General features: G+C 37.3%; 1 protein-coding gene across 1 annotated transcript in view; it reads left to right on the top strand.

The window, feature by feature from the left end:
• Positions 1 to 12,688, top strand: part of TPPP (tubulin polymerization promoting protein) — a 66,588-nt gene extending 53,900 nt beyond the window's left edge. The window contains exon 4 of the mRNA XM_063325700.1: positions 4,130 to 12,688. Coding sequence (XP_063181770.1) covers positions 4,130 to 4,324 — 195 coding nt within the window. The 3' untranslated portion in view covers positions 4,325 to 12,688. The remainder of the gene's footprint in view (positions 1 to 4,129) is intronic.
• Positions 12,689 to 12,745: the final 57 nt, after the last annotated feature.

Raw genomic sequence — 12,745 nt, 5'->3', positions numbered from 1 at the left:
TTTTCAGGACAAAAAGACTGGTTTTTTAATCTCTGGTGTTAACTTACCTTTACTTCGAATGTTGATGTTTCTTTCTCCCTGAACATACACATATCAACTTTCAATTAATAGATAGGAAAACCAAAGGTCTGAATCACTGTCCCAAGTCATTTACTAAATAAGTGTGATATTTATTTTTTTTTGAGAAATGTGAAAAGGGTGCTAAAACATAGAGCTATTTTTTGTATTTCAACCATTTGCTATATTGCCATTGCACTTGGAACACACTTGGCTCTAGCAGATGAAGAATGAGTTATAAAAGAAAGTTTTCATGTTAGTACTAGTACAGATCTTCACCAGAGGACGTAACAGCGTTATGAAAGAGACACCAGCTGGAAGTAGGGGATGGGAAATCTGTAGACAGATGACTGGTAAGTTCCAAATAGAGAAGTATCAAGGGAAATTAATGGGGGAAAACAAACAAACAAAACCCAAAAACTCCACTCAGTGCAAAATCCTACAGAAGGTGAAAGTAAAATTTATTTGCAAAGTCTACTAAGCTGGTTCTCATTCATATATACCTATTTTCTAATAGTTTTCATTCACTCACACTCTCACAGTCAAGCACAAAGATGCATGCGCCAAATCAGTCACGTTTTGGCACACACGTTGCATCCCCTGTGTGTGTGGGACACAGAGGACAAGGGATGCTCACTGCTGAGATATCAGTATGTCTCCTGGGTTCTTCATGATTGACAATGACAAACTAGGTTTTGGATAGATGTTTCATGACCTTTAAGAGACAATAGTAATTACAGACTGGTCCTTTGCTTCAGGATCTTACTTCAGCCTCCATGAATTGTAGGCCATCCAGTCTTTTTGTCCTGAAAAACAGTTCAGCCCAACCTAAAGCCCCAGCACAATGAACATCACAAATCCAGAGCAAGAACAACAGTGATCCAACATCCTGTGCTCTTTCAACCCAGGATGGATAAGAAAGCTTCCTGCAATGTTGCTCATCCTCTGTTTTCTTTGATGGTTTGAAATGTGGGATGTGTCCCTGCCCGTGGCAGGGGGTTGGAACTAGATGATCTTTAAGATCCCTTCCAACTTCGATTCTATGATTCTGTGATTCTGTGAAATGTGTCGCTGTTTTCCCAGTAGACTAACAGGAAAACAAAAGGTTCATGTATCACACTGCAACCTTGTTTCTACCATCTTGTTAGGATGCACCTGATTTTTTTTCTGGTAAGTCATCTGTGTTGTGGTCTTATCAGAGTGCATACTGTCTTGATGTAAACAACACGTTCCTCAAGTTTCTGAGACTTCGTGTGAGAATGTGGAGTGTATGCACATTTAGAGAACACTGATTTTCTGTAAAGCAGTGGTGATTAGATACAAGGAAAGTAAATACATGTTAAGTTGGATTAACTTTATACTGAATATTGCCTCTGTCTTGCATTTAGAGTGTTGCCATATTTACAGTACAAACACGTTTATCACTGGTACCATCCTGTGGCGTTTAGCAATAGTGTTATATAAGTAAACATAGAGCAAAGTTTAGCCCTTTGATTATATGATAAACTGTCTTGCATCTTCTACGACAACTTCTTCTGGTGTTAGGAACGATGAAAGATCCTTTGGCAAGAATCGTGCCCTAACTTTTTTCCTTGCTGGCTTACATGGGGAGAGTCACAGATTTTTCTTCATTTTTTTAGTAAGTTTGTTAAGAGCACACAAGTGTGTTAATAGTTAAGAAAATGACTTTAGTAAGAAGCATCATATGTTCTTTTGGAGGGAGAATGATCTAGTAATAACTTAAACATGCATAAGAAACTTGCCCACATGTATTCTATCCTACAGTCAGTCTTTATTAGTATGCTTCTGCAGCTGTTATGACCTGTGAGGGGTTTAAAATGAAATGGGGACCCCAAGTATTTATACGAGTTAGGCGAGACAGAGGTACTGCCCCCTAATCTAGATGCTTCACGGTTCAAAACGGTGGTTGGTGGAAGACTTTATTCAGTCAAGCAGTCCGTCAGTTTGTCTTCAAGTAGTGGCTGGGTCCTTACTCGTGAACACTGCATAACAGGAAACACTGCACCATATAAAAGCTTATTCCTGATGGTTTGTGCCAGGATTTTTGTTCAAGGTACAAGCCCCTGTGTTTCCCTTCACTTACCAAACAAAACCGTGGTTCGCAAGTATAAGGCTTAAAATAGCACAGAATTCCTAGTGCCTCTGGCCAGGGTGAAGCTAGCAGGTTGTACAATCTTACAGAAGTGTGTTTCTGTGTTTTCCCTGAGTTGTCAGAGTAATTTCCAGTGAGCAGACAGTCCTTTGGTTCTGTTGCGTTATTCAGTAAATCGAACAGGTTGTACACAAACACCCTGAGGAACAGAAAGAATAAATTCTCAAATGGACACCAGGCCAGGAGTTTTTTCTTTGCTGCTTTTGATGTCTCAGCTTATACATTTCTATTGCATTTTCATTTTGTCTAGCTGGGCTGCTAATACAATTACTGATCACAGGGTGTGTTTTTTTTAATTAGCTCTACTGTGAATGCAGGTTTCCTGGTTATAAGGTGCTAGCAGGCCAATGTGGACAAGAAAACTGTATGTATTAAGAAGCAATACTTCTTCCTAAGCGATGTCTTAATTTCCGTTTTTCAATGTCGAAAAATAAGCACTTCTGCAATTAATACTCTGAGACTGCAAGGCAAAAGTCCCTAGATGTCATTCAGCAATACTGTGTTGAGAAATGAATGCTCCAGTTGTCAATTTCTTTCAGATAGTGACAGAACTCACACCTCCACACCATCTTTCCCCTCAGGGCCTTATGTGAAAGTAACACTGTAGAGCAGTGCGGTATTGTGTGTCTCACATATCGGGTATGTTTGGAGGGAGAAAAGCAGTAAGTTTGCAACCTGAGATTCTCATTAAGTAGTTATGTATGCGGACAAATTCCCTCAAAACAGTTTTTATTTAAATGGTGTGGAGGATGTGTGGCTTCCATGCTGTACACGTTATTAGCATTCATTCCCAGTCTAACTGAATCCAAGTATCCTGTTCCTATTGGTACAGATTCGAGCATCTTTTACAAGTCTCTGATCTTTTAATGTTCAGCATTAAAAGATACTCGACATACGTCATCCTATGGAAGAGCCTGTTTGTTAGTTCTCATTAATGAGCATTTATTTGGGCTGAGGATGGGTAGAGGGAGAATGAGGTTTTTGATGAAATCTAAGTTTCCCAGAGCATTTACTTCACTGCAGTAAAGCCCATGTCACTTTTGTCTCTAAAATGCACCCTAACAGGGTAGTGCACACAAGAAAGATACACAAATTTTATTAGTCTTTGTTTATCTTAGCTCCATTTCCACTACTCCGCAAAAATCTTTTGTGTTTTCCCTTCACCTTTAGTGCCCTTTCTCTTCTGGTTTTAAAATGTAAACTTAAGGATCAAAGGGACTGCTCCCAGTCCAAGCACACAGGTTAGCATGTGCCTGTATTGTTCTGCGAAATCTCTTTTTCTTTCTGTTAGTGTAGGCAAATTTTCTTAGTCTCATTGACAGCAAAACTTTGATTGTTAAATAGCCTGATACGACTCAGTGGAAGCAATGTAGAGGAAAGTCTTTGCTCAATCCCATTTCATAGACTGCTAATTTGCCAACATTGAAAATAACTTTCAGTCCTTCTAGTTTGTTACTTTTGTCATGAATCCTAGAGTTTAGAATAAATTTGTCTCTTGAAGCAGTTAATTCTATCTGTATTGGTTTGTTTTTTCTGTATTGGTAGAACCAGACTTTTATGCATGGATTTTGATGTAATGGATTTTGAACATGGCTGTTCCCTATGACTTCTTCATATCTTTGGTGCTTAGAACTTGATTATTACTCAGAAGTATCCTCATATTGAAAGACTGTTCCAGAAGTTTTTGACATAACTTGCATGATTTTCTTCTTGGCTATGATTGTTGTCATTGTATGTAATGGCAGGAAACAAACATTTTTTGCGTCATTTTGCTGGGAGTAGATATTTACATAGTCTCCATCATTAGTAAAGATTTAGATGTTGACAGCAAGTACAAATATCTGTATTAAGAGTAATTTATTTCTGATGTGTTTTTTTTGTTTTTCTCTCTTCCAATAGAAAGCCATTTCATCTCCAACTGTATCACGCCTTACAGATACATCAAAATTCACGGGTTCTCACAAAGAGAGGTTTGATCCCAGTGGGAAAGGAAAAGGCAAAGCTGGCCGAGAAGATCTGGTGGATGCTTCAGGATATGTATCTGGCTATAAGCATGCAGGCACATACGATCATAAAGTACAAGGAAGCAAGTAAGGCTGAGAGTTTACAACATAGAGGGAGAAAGAGAGGGGGAAAGAGAGTATATTTTGTCAGAATGATGTAGATGAATCCCACAGGTTTTGGTCATTGTGAACGCTAAGACTATGTTGTCAAGAAGTTGTTTTCAGGAACTGGAACTGATTTCAACATCTGCTGAGCTACCTGCAGCACAACACCACTTCGTTACATTCCTCATGCGTATATTGGCAAAAATAAATATATTGGTACAAAAATTACATCATTTTGTTGAGCTTTCGACAAAAAAAACCCAAACCAACAAAGTCAAGAGCAGTTATACTACACTTTGTCAATTCAAGCAAAAGGTCTCAAACATTCCTAAATGTCCAGTTGCCCTGAGGATGTTGAAGAGAACCTCTTTAAAAGAGGGTCTTTCATAGCAGTCTTTCTGAAGAATATCCCATTATTTACACAGCCTGATTGGACTACTATTTTGGGGCTTTTTTAAAATGTCTTATACAGGATCTGGCACTCAAAACATTCAACAATATACTATTGGGGAGTAAGTGGTTGTAATATACAAGGTGCTAGCCTGTAAATGTCACGCACCACTCATGAAAAACTGAAAAAAAGCTATTTCTAGGACAATATAGGTTCTAAACTATTTTACACCAACAGAAAGAGGTGGAAAATACCAGCCCTTACTTTCCTCCTGTCTAAACTTTGTGCTTGTTACTGTGTGTACTGTAGCATGGTTCTTACTGGCTAGATTTGGATGGAGCTATTGTACTAACCTGAGAGGTGAGGAACAAGTCATTACTAAGTCTATTAAAGCTTTTTGCAGTCTGTTTTCAAGTTTGCACTGCCTCACATTTGAAATGAAGGGGGCATTAAGCTAATAATGCTTTAAAATGTTACGACTAAACACTGCCAATCAGATTGCTATGAAGTGAATGTTATTATGCACGTACATTGGCACATACTCTTTTTAAGCTATAACATATGTCAGGAAAGTTTATGACCCCTCGGAATAAGGACATTTACAATTAATATCCATGTAATTAGTTGCAATTTGCCCACAAAAATATACTATTATAGCTGGGCTACATTTTATGTTAGATTTGGTTGAAGCCAAGGGATTTGATTCTCTGTTCGCTTTTGCTGCCCAACTTGGGAGCAATAGTATTGTTGGGCATGGCTTTCCTTGCTGTAGAAGGAGAACCAATTCCACAGGCTTAAGGTACAGGCAGCTGAGTGTGACCTGCCTGGGACCCAGAGTGCCAAAACAGCTTAATAGGAATAAAAATAACCCATTTTTTATATTGGTTAAAAGGCAGAGAAAAGGCTGGTCCAATTTTCCGCAAGAACTGAAGAAGTAACCTAATGTATTACTCTGCTTCTCTAAAATTTTGAAAAATAAGATTTTCAGGATTCAAAACCAGCCCCTAGCAGTTTTGCTTTGCTTGCTTTCAAAAAGAGCTCATGCACTGATTTTCATGTTCAACTCTGAATAAAGGTTAATAAATGTATTGCTCTCACCCAACCCATATCAGCACCCCCCTCAGAGTACACAAAATTTAATGAGCAGTGTGTGCCGTCATGTGCCATGCAGGTCAACAGTCTGTATTAGTCCAATGTCCGGTAACAGAGCACTAGTTTTCAGCCCTTAAACTGTTGATGTTTTCTCTTTCTAACATTGAATACAAGCCTTTCTTGTAACTTTGCCACCAATGACCCTTTGAGCCCATACATCAGCCTGAAACCAAAACAACAATAGCAAACAAAGGCAAGGACTTCCTTGTGGACTCAGAGGTTTTTTTCTTTGTTTATAATTTATTTTGTCTTTTGTTTTGAAGAGGGAGGGAATTTTGCCAAAACTCAGCACGTGTTCTTGTAAAGACTTAAATGGTTGGCTCTGGTTACCTGGGAAGATTTTTGATGTATGTAAGGATGCTCAGGATGAGAAGCATCCAGCTTTGTAAAGCCTTTCCAAGAGTTACCCATTGTTCTTGAAGAAAAATTTCCATGGAATGAAGGATTACCCACTCCTGTGTTGCACTGGTGACCTGTCCCACTCTGAGGCAGAAAAGAGCATACTGTGATACCAACAATAGCTAAATTATTCCAGCATAGTAGTGAACTAAATGTAGAGAACCTTATTCTACATCACCGGTACCTGTGCACCTGAAGAAAGCTCCAAGATAGTCCTGGTTTTTATGAATAAAAAGGTTAAGCCTCTAACCCTTGGTAAGTCCTTCAGCTAAGTTACAGACAAAACCAGCGTCCCTCTTCTTCCCATTGACTTTAAGACTTGACTCATAACTCACTGGTAACTGAAAAGGTCTGGATCAGCCCGAATGAAGGATGAAGTCCAGTCAACTGCAGAACCCTTTCAGCACACTATTGATGTGGCTGTTTGTCACTAGCTGGCTGCCTTGTCTGGCACATCAGGTGGTACTTAACCTGAGGTGCATAAGTGCCAGGTTTTCTGAAGTACCCAAATACTGAGTGTCAGTAATGCCAGGCTGTTGCTACACAGGAGGAGTGATTGGTTAGGAAGATTTTAAGGTATAACTAGGTTTTAAGTTGTTAGTTTACAGTGTGAGAGAGACCAGCATGCTCATAAGATAGAAGGCATGCAAAGGAATGGAGAATGTGACAGATCCAAGCTGACGCTGGCTAGAAATTGAGCTACTCTCTTTGCTTAGAAGAGGCTGATGGAAATAGCTGGGATTCTGACAGAGTTTACTTTGCATTACTTGTACATTATAAAATCCTTATCACGAACCAAACCACTTTATATGGACCTGATGGAAAGTTTTTTTAAATACTTTCGGTTGCATGGTAAGCTTTGGATCAGGACCTGAGGAGATGCTTCAGCTAGCAGTATTTTATTTTGAGGAACACACTTTGTTTATTCTTCATTTCTACAGTTGGATAGTTTTAAAATTCAATCAAACAGATGCCTGAAAAGAAGTCACTCTGATATCACAGTGACAAAGGGAAGTTGTAGCTGGAAAGATAGTACTTTGGAAAGATTTTTCCCTTTTACTGCACTTAATGTGGAAGATAAGAGCTATAAGAGGAATAAAACCACCACATCCAGCTTTGTATTAGGGGTTCAGACACCTCCTTAAGCTCTTACTTTTCCACTAATATATGTAGGAAGTCAAAAGCCTAAATACTAGCTTGAATGTTAGCCATAAGTTCCAGGCCTGCTTAGGAATGAGGCAAAGTACATTTTCTCATTCATCTGTCATTCCCTCAACTCTCAGGACAGCACGTACAGCTGATACCTCAGAGATGAGGGGAAGAGGTAGCTCAGGAGGTGCAGGATGTGACCCATTTTCAGCTCTTGAAGTGTTGTAGAACATATGTTTTTCCTGTGTACCATACTCCTGACTGTAACTAAATGTCACGTCTGAAGTAAGTACATGGGTACCTAATAGGGTTTACACTCATCTCCTTTTTTGGGGCATCTCAACTCATTCCATCTAACTTTCCCGTCTAATTTTCAGCATCTTATACCATGCAGCACTCTTCTGTGTGACGTCTTCTATAATAACCTGTTGTTCCTAATTATCTTTGCTTTCATGACTACTGAACATGCTACCAAAAGAAATGTGATCAGAAAGTTTAGTAGCTTTTAGCAATAAAAACCTTAAAGAACAAACGCAAATTACACTGTTCATTTACAATTAAATCCTTAAATACTATGGCAGTACACAGTCTTACCTGTATCTCCACTGAGGCTTAACCTGACCATCAAAGGCTTTGCAAGATTGAGGACAAGAAATAAAAATCCTCACTGAGGCTAAAGAGTAGTCTTTACAACTAATTTTCTAAAGGTAACCTAGTTTTTAAATAAAATACCCAGAAGTCAAATGGGTTTTCTTATTAGTGATTGCTTACTAATTCCCTCTAGTCACTCCCTGTGCTTCAGTTACTTGTTGAGAATTTTGCAACAATCTTATCAATATGGAAATATCAGAAACAAAAAATTATTGTCCTGCTTTTTGCGGCTATCAAAGCTATCACAATAGTGTTACTGAGAAGCAGACATTAAAAAACATACATTCTTTCAACAGTCCTATGTGAACAGTTGTCAGTAATTGTAATCAAATATTTGGAATCCCAAAGGAAATGGCTAAGATCTAGCCACTTTTTCCTTTTTTTAAACCTACAATATTTCTTATCTCTTTTTCACTTTAGGGAAGGGAAAGGGAGATTTCAGAACTACTCACATGTCACAACTTGTGTTCTTCATCAGCATAGAGATTGTCCTTCAAAGATATTTTGGATTGAAGTACAATATTTTCCATGTATTTTACTGAGCTTCCCTAAATTAAAAATTCTTCTGACAACTTTTTGCATTATAGAAAACTTTGCTCATGAAGTAGCATTTCAGTCTCCCATATTTTCCCTTGGTTGGCTCAATTAATATTTTTTATGGTAGCTGGAAATAGCCAGAATTAAAAGGCAAATGACTGCTCTGGGTTTGGCTTGCAAGTGATAGGTATCCCAGCCATCTGTAGAGAAAATCCTTGTGTACCTTTTTCCAAAACCAAGAGTTTAAACTTGTAATTGATAGGTTTTTTCCTTAAGGCTTGTCATAGTTATAAAATAAATTTTAATTCTTTGTGCCTGCATGTATGATATTCAAAACATAACCCTGCCGTTCAGTGATGCATGTATTCTGGAGGCATGTGCCTGTCATCCATGATGAGAATTCTCTGTTTGCACTGGCCAAGAAACAAACCTTTTACCTTCATGATAGAGCAAATGTAATGTGTTGCACTAGTGTGTGTCCTCCTAACTGACTGTTAGCCTTGCGTGTGTGCCAGAATAGCTACACCTTTGTGTACATTGTTTGTAGTGTGAATATTATGTTCTTCGCTATTAGTTGGTAATAAGTAATGTAATACACAAGACTTGTACAGGTTTGTGTGTGCATATACATACTCTTTGGATCCAGCTAAGTAATTAAACCATATAAATGTTAATCCAAACCTTCAATCTTATTAGGGACAAACTCTAGTCCTGCAGCCAATGCTGTTCAGCTTGGCCAGTTGGTGACACTGCCATTCTCCCTCCATAGCATGAGGGTAAAGATCTAAGGAGGCTTTTATGTTTTTACACAACTATCCTTTTCCTGTTTCTGGGGGAAATCACTCTTCAGTGATTCTAACGTAGACTTGGTGTGACAAGAAGAGTTTCTCTGTAGTGAGGAAGTAGTAGAGAGAGGGTCAAGGTGAAAGCAAGATTTCCTCTGAGTGCTCTCAAGAGACCATTTAAAATTATGCCCTGCATGGGCATAATTTTCTATATTCCTGCATTTTCCTTTGCCCCAACTTTGTGAAGCAAGTTGACACTCACTATGTATACATGCAGTTTTTGTCATCAGTTAGTAAGTACAAAGTTATGATATATTGAGGTGGGAACAGGAAATAGGACTGTCGTACAGTGCCCATGGACTTGAGTCGTGCATAGACCTTTATAAAATTAAATACCTGCAGCACAATGACAAACTTGTGTGAAATTCTCACAGTCTGGAGTGCCTCAACTTGATACATGTGTACGTCCTGTATTGGGAGTATTTGCCCATAAAATAGCATTTAGACATTCAGTTACGCATTTTGTGCACCCAAGTGCCCATTTGGCTTACCTAGTATAAGCTGAAAATGGTGGACTGGGATGTTTGTTTTAAATCTTCAGAATCATAAAACCAGTGAGAGACCTTTAATTGCATTCATGCTGGCTCATTAAAATCAAACGCAATGCTTTGAAAGATGTTCCACCTAAGAATGGTGCTTCAGGAAGCTAAAGAATATTGCAGATAGAACCTCCGCATCTTAATTGTCCAAGTAGTTTGTTTTTGCAGGGAGAAATAACTGTAATATATTTGGTACTTTTTCATGTTTTTCAGTATATTACCTTGGGGCATATATGCCCACTACTTTGGAGCAGATAGATATATATGAGTGGCAAGACTATAGAAGAGACCTTTTTTTTTTTTTAATACCTTACATTTGGAAATTGACATTGAAATGCCCAACTGGCTAACGTGATTTGGAAAAATGTTAAGCACCTACCATATTCCATTGCAGGTAAACAGCCAATAAATTAATTTTCAAATACAGTTATATAGCATCTCTTTTTGTGAGTTACTGAAAAGCTTATGGAACTGTACAAAGCAAGTTTTGTTTTAAACATTTGTAAAGGTCTTAAAGATAATGCTCATAATAATTTGCCCTTACCTTCAGCTACCTTATTAAAGATTTTTCTATTATTTGCACATTTTTCAGAACAGATCACAAACGTGAATAAAGTTACATTCAGGTTCATTAAAAATATAGCCCTAAAAATACATTCATACTTCATCTATCTTTACATTTTGATCAGGAGCTATATTATAGATGGCCAACAAAATTAGAAAAAAGATGGCGATCTGCATCCCCACAGTGGTGATTATTTTAAGCTCCAGTTTACATCAGATGAGTTTCTGTATGCTTGCATTTGCTCAAATGCTATTTTTAAACAAAGTAATCAAATAATGTGAAATAATGCAGCCTGGGCTCTGTTAAATAGGGTTATAGTACCGCAACGGAAATGCTGTATGTCTGTAATAGTCATGCTAAATACGTACTAGCTCTTTACAAAGGCTTTGTATGAGGTCAGTTACCCTACAAACTCTGATGTCCCATATAAAATCCTGTTGGAAAACTGCTTTTATTAGCACTGTAGTATACGAAAGGGCAAGGCCATAGACAAAACAAGTTATAGGATGCAACAAAAGTGTGTTTGTGTTTATCTTTGTGCTGGGTTCAGAATATATCCGCTTTGGCAAACTATTGCAGCAGGGAAAATGTTTTGTACAATGCTTATAATACAAAGTAATTTGTCTTTACATTCTGTAAAGCAGAGAAATGGTCAATATTGGATAAGTATATTGAAGTTTATTCTTAGCAAGGTTTTGAGTTTCGCATATTTAAATATTATGGGAGAAATATATATTTATACAGAAGTATAATTTTTGAATGTTTGAGGTTGATTTTCTTCAGTCATGAACCATTTATTTATCCACATTATGCTTTATTCCTTTGCTAGCTTGTTTATCTGTCCATGCTGTTCCGACATCCATTTCTAATTTGGTTTAGATGCTTTGATTCTTTATTTGCACAAATCTGGATGTGCACGCTGTCAGGACCTGATCGGAAAGTGTAGAGGCAAAACTATTTTGTCTTTGGTTACCTAGAGCACTAATAAAAATTTAATCATTAAATAGTTATGACATGGAGATAGGTCTTGACATAGTCTTCCTTGGAGCACTGTACAGCATGATAAAAACTTTCAGTGAATCTTACTGTTTCTTGTTCTTATTTTCATTTGTCTTTCGTCTTGGTCCAGAAAACCAGGAAGCTGCTGTGTGCTAATAATAACCTGCAATATTTATAATTGCGGGCATTGCAAACTTTAACGTTCAGCTGTACTAGCCTACTGTGTTCACTGTGAAATTTTCAACATGGTAAAAATTTTACATGATCATTTAACCTTACAAGTTTACTTTTTTTCCTCACTAATTTAACACTGAACATTTTTTTTCATTATTGCAAATGAACAACTTGAGCATAGCGTTTCTTAATCTTAGCTATAATAGATAAACATATCGTAAGCAAAGATTTTTAACCACTTGATGAAGGGGGACAGGCACCATCTAGTGCAAAGCACACTTGGCAAAATCTTATCCCCACTGCAGTCAGTGCCAAAATTCTAACTGATGTTCGCAAAAATGAAATCACCATTACTAAGGGGTTAATATGCTTAGTAACCATGTGAAGAGGTTATGGGGGAGCACAACAGTGATTCTCTATTTCCATATCTTTATTTCTGTTAATTTAAAACTACTACTATTCAATCTTTAAAATAAGTAAAGAAACTTGAAGGGGGGATCATATACTACTAGTTTGTACTAGGTTTTTTCAGGAAAAGGAAACAAATTTATATATATATATATATATATGCAATATATTTTTACACTGTTTATTAATGCTAGAAAGTATTAAATGTATCACTTTATCAGTGTGAATGTTAAAGTAATGACAATGTTATGGATATTTTAAACCTTTTAAAGTTGTCTTGTTAAATTCTAAACCCACAGTAACAATGGAAAAGCTACTTTGTCTACAACATTATTGTTGATGTTTTAGGGAAAAAGTTCAAGTACAGCAGTTGTTTGATTAGCACTGTAAAAGCTTGGCTTGAAAAGTTGTAGTGAAATCCATATTGTAAACACCATTTTTTAAAGGATAGCTTCTCATAAAGTACGTTTCTGCTGTTGACTGACTGTATAAAATTGTATCTTTAGTTGGTAAAGTGATCAATAAATGTGTTACTACATCAGTTCCTGGATTTCTTGAAGTAAATGGTATTTGCTGATAAACTTTGTTACCAACCGTT

Source organism: Chroicocephalus ridibundus, chromosome 2 (assembly GCF_963924245.1).
Source record: "Chroicocephalus ridibundus chromosome 2, bChrRid1.1, whole genome shotgun sequence".
In the NCBI taxonomy this organism is placed as follows: domain Eukaryota; kingdom Metazoa; phylum Chordata; class Aves; order Charadriiformes; family Laridae; genus Chroicocephalus; species Chroicocephalus ridibundus.
This window is presented reverse-complemented; position numbering and strand designations above follow the sequence as displayed.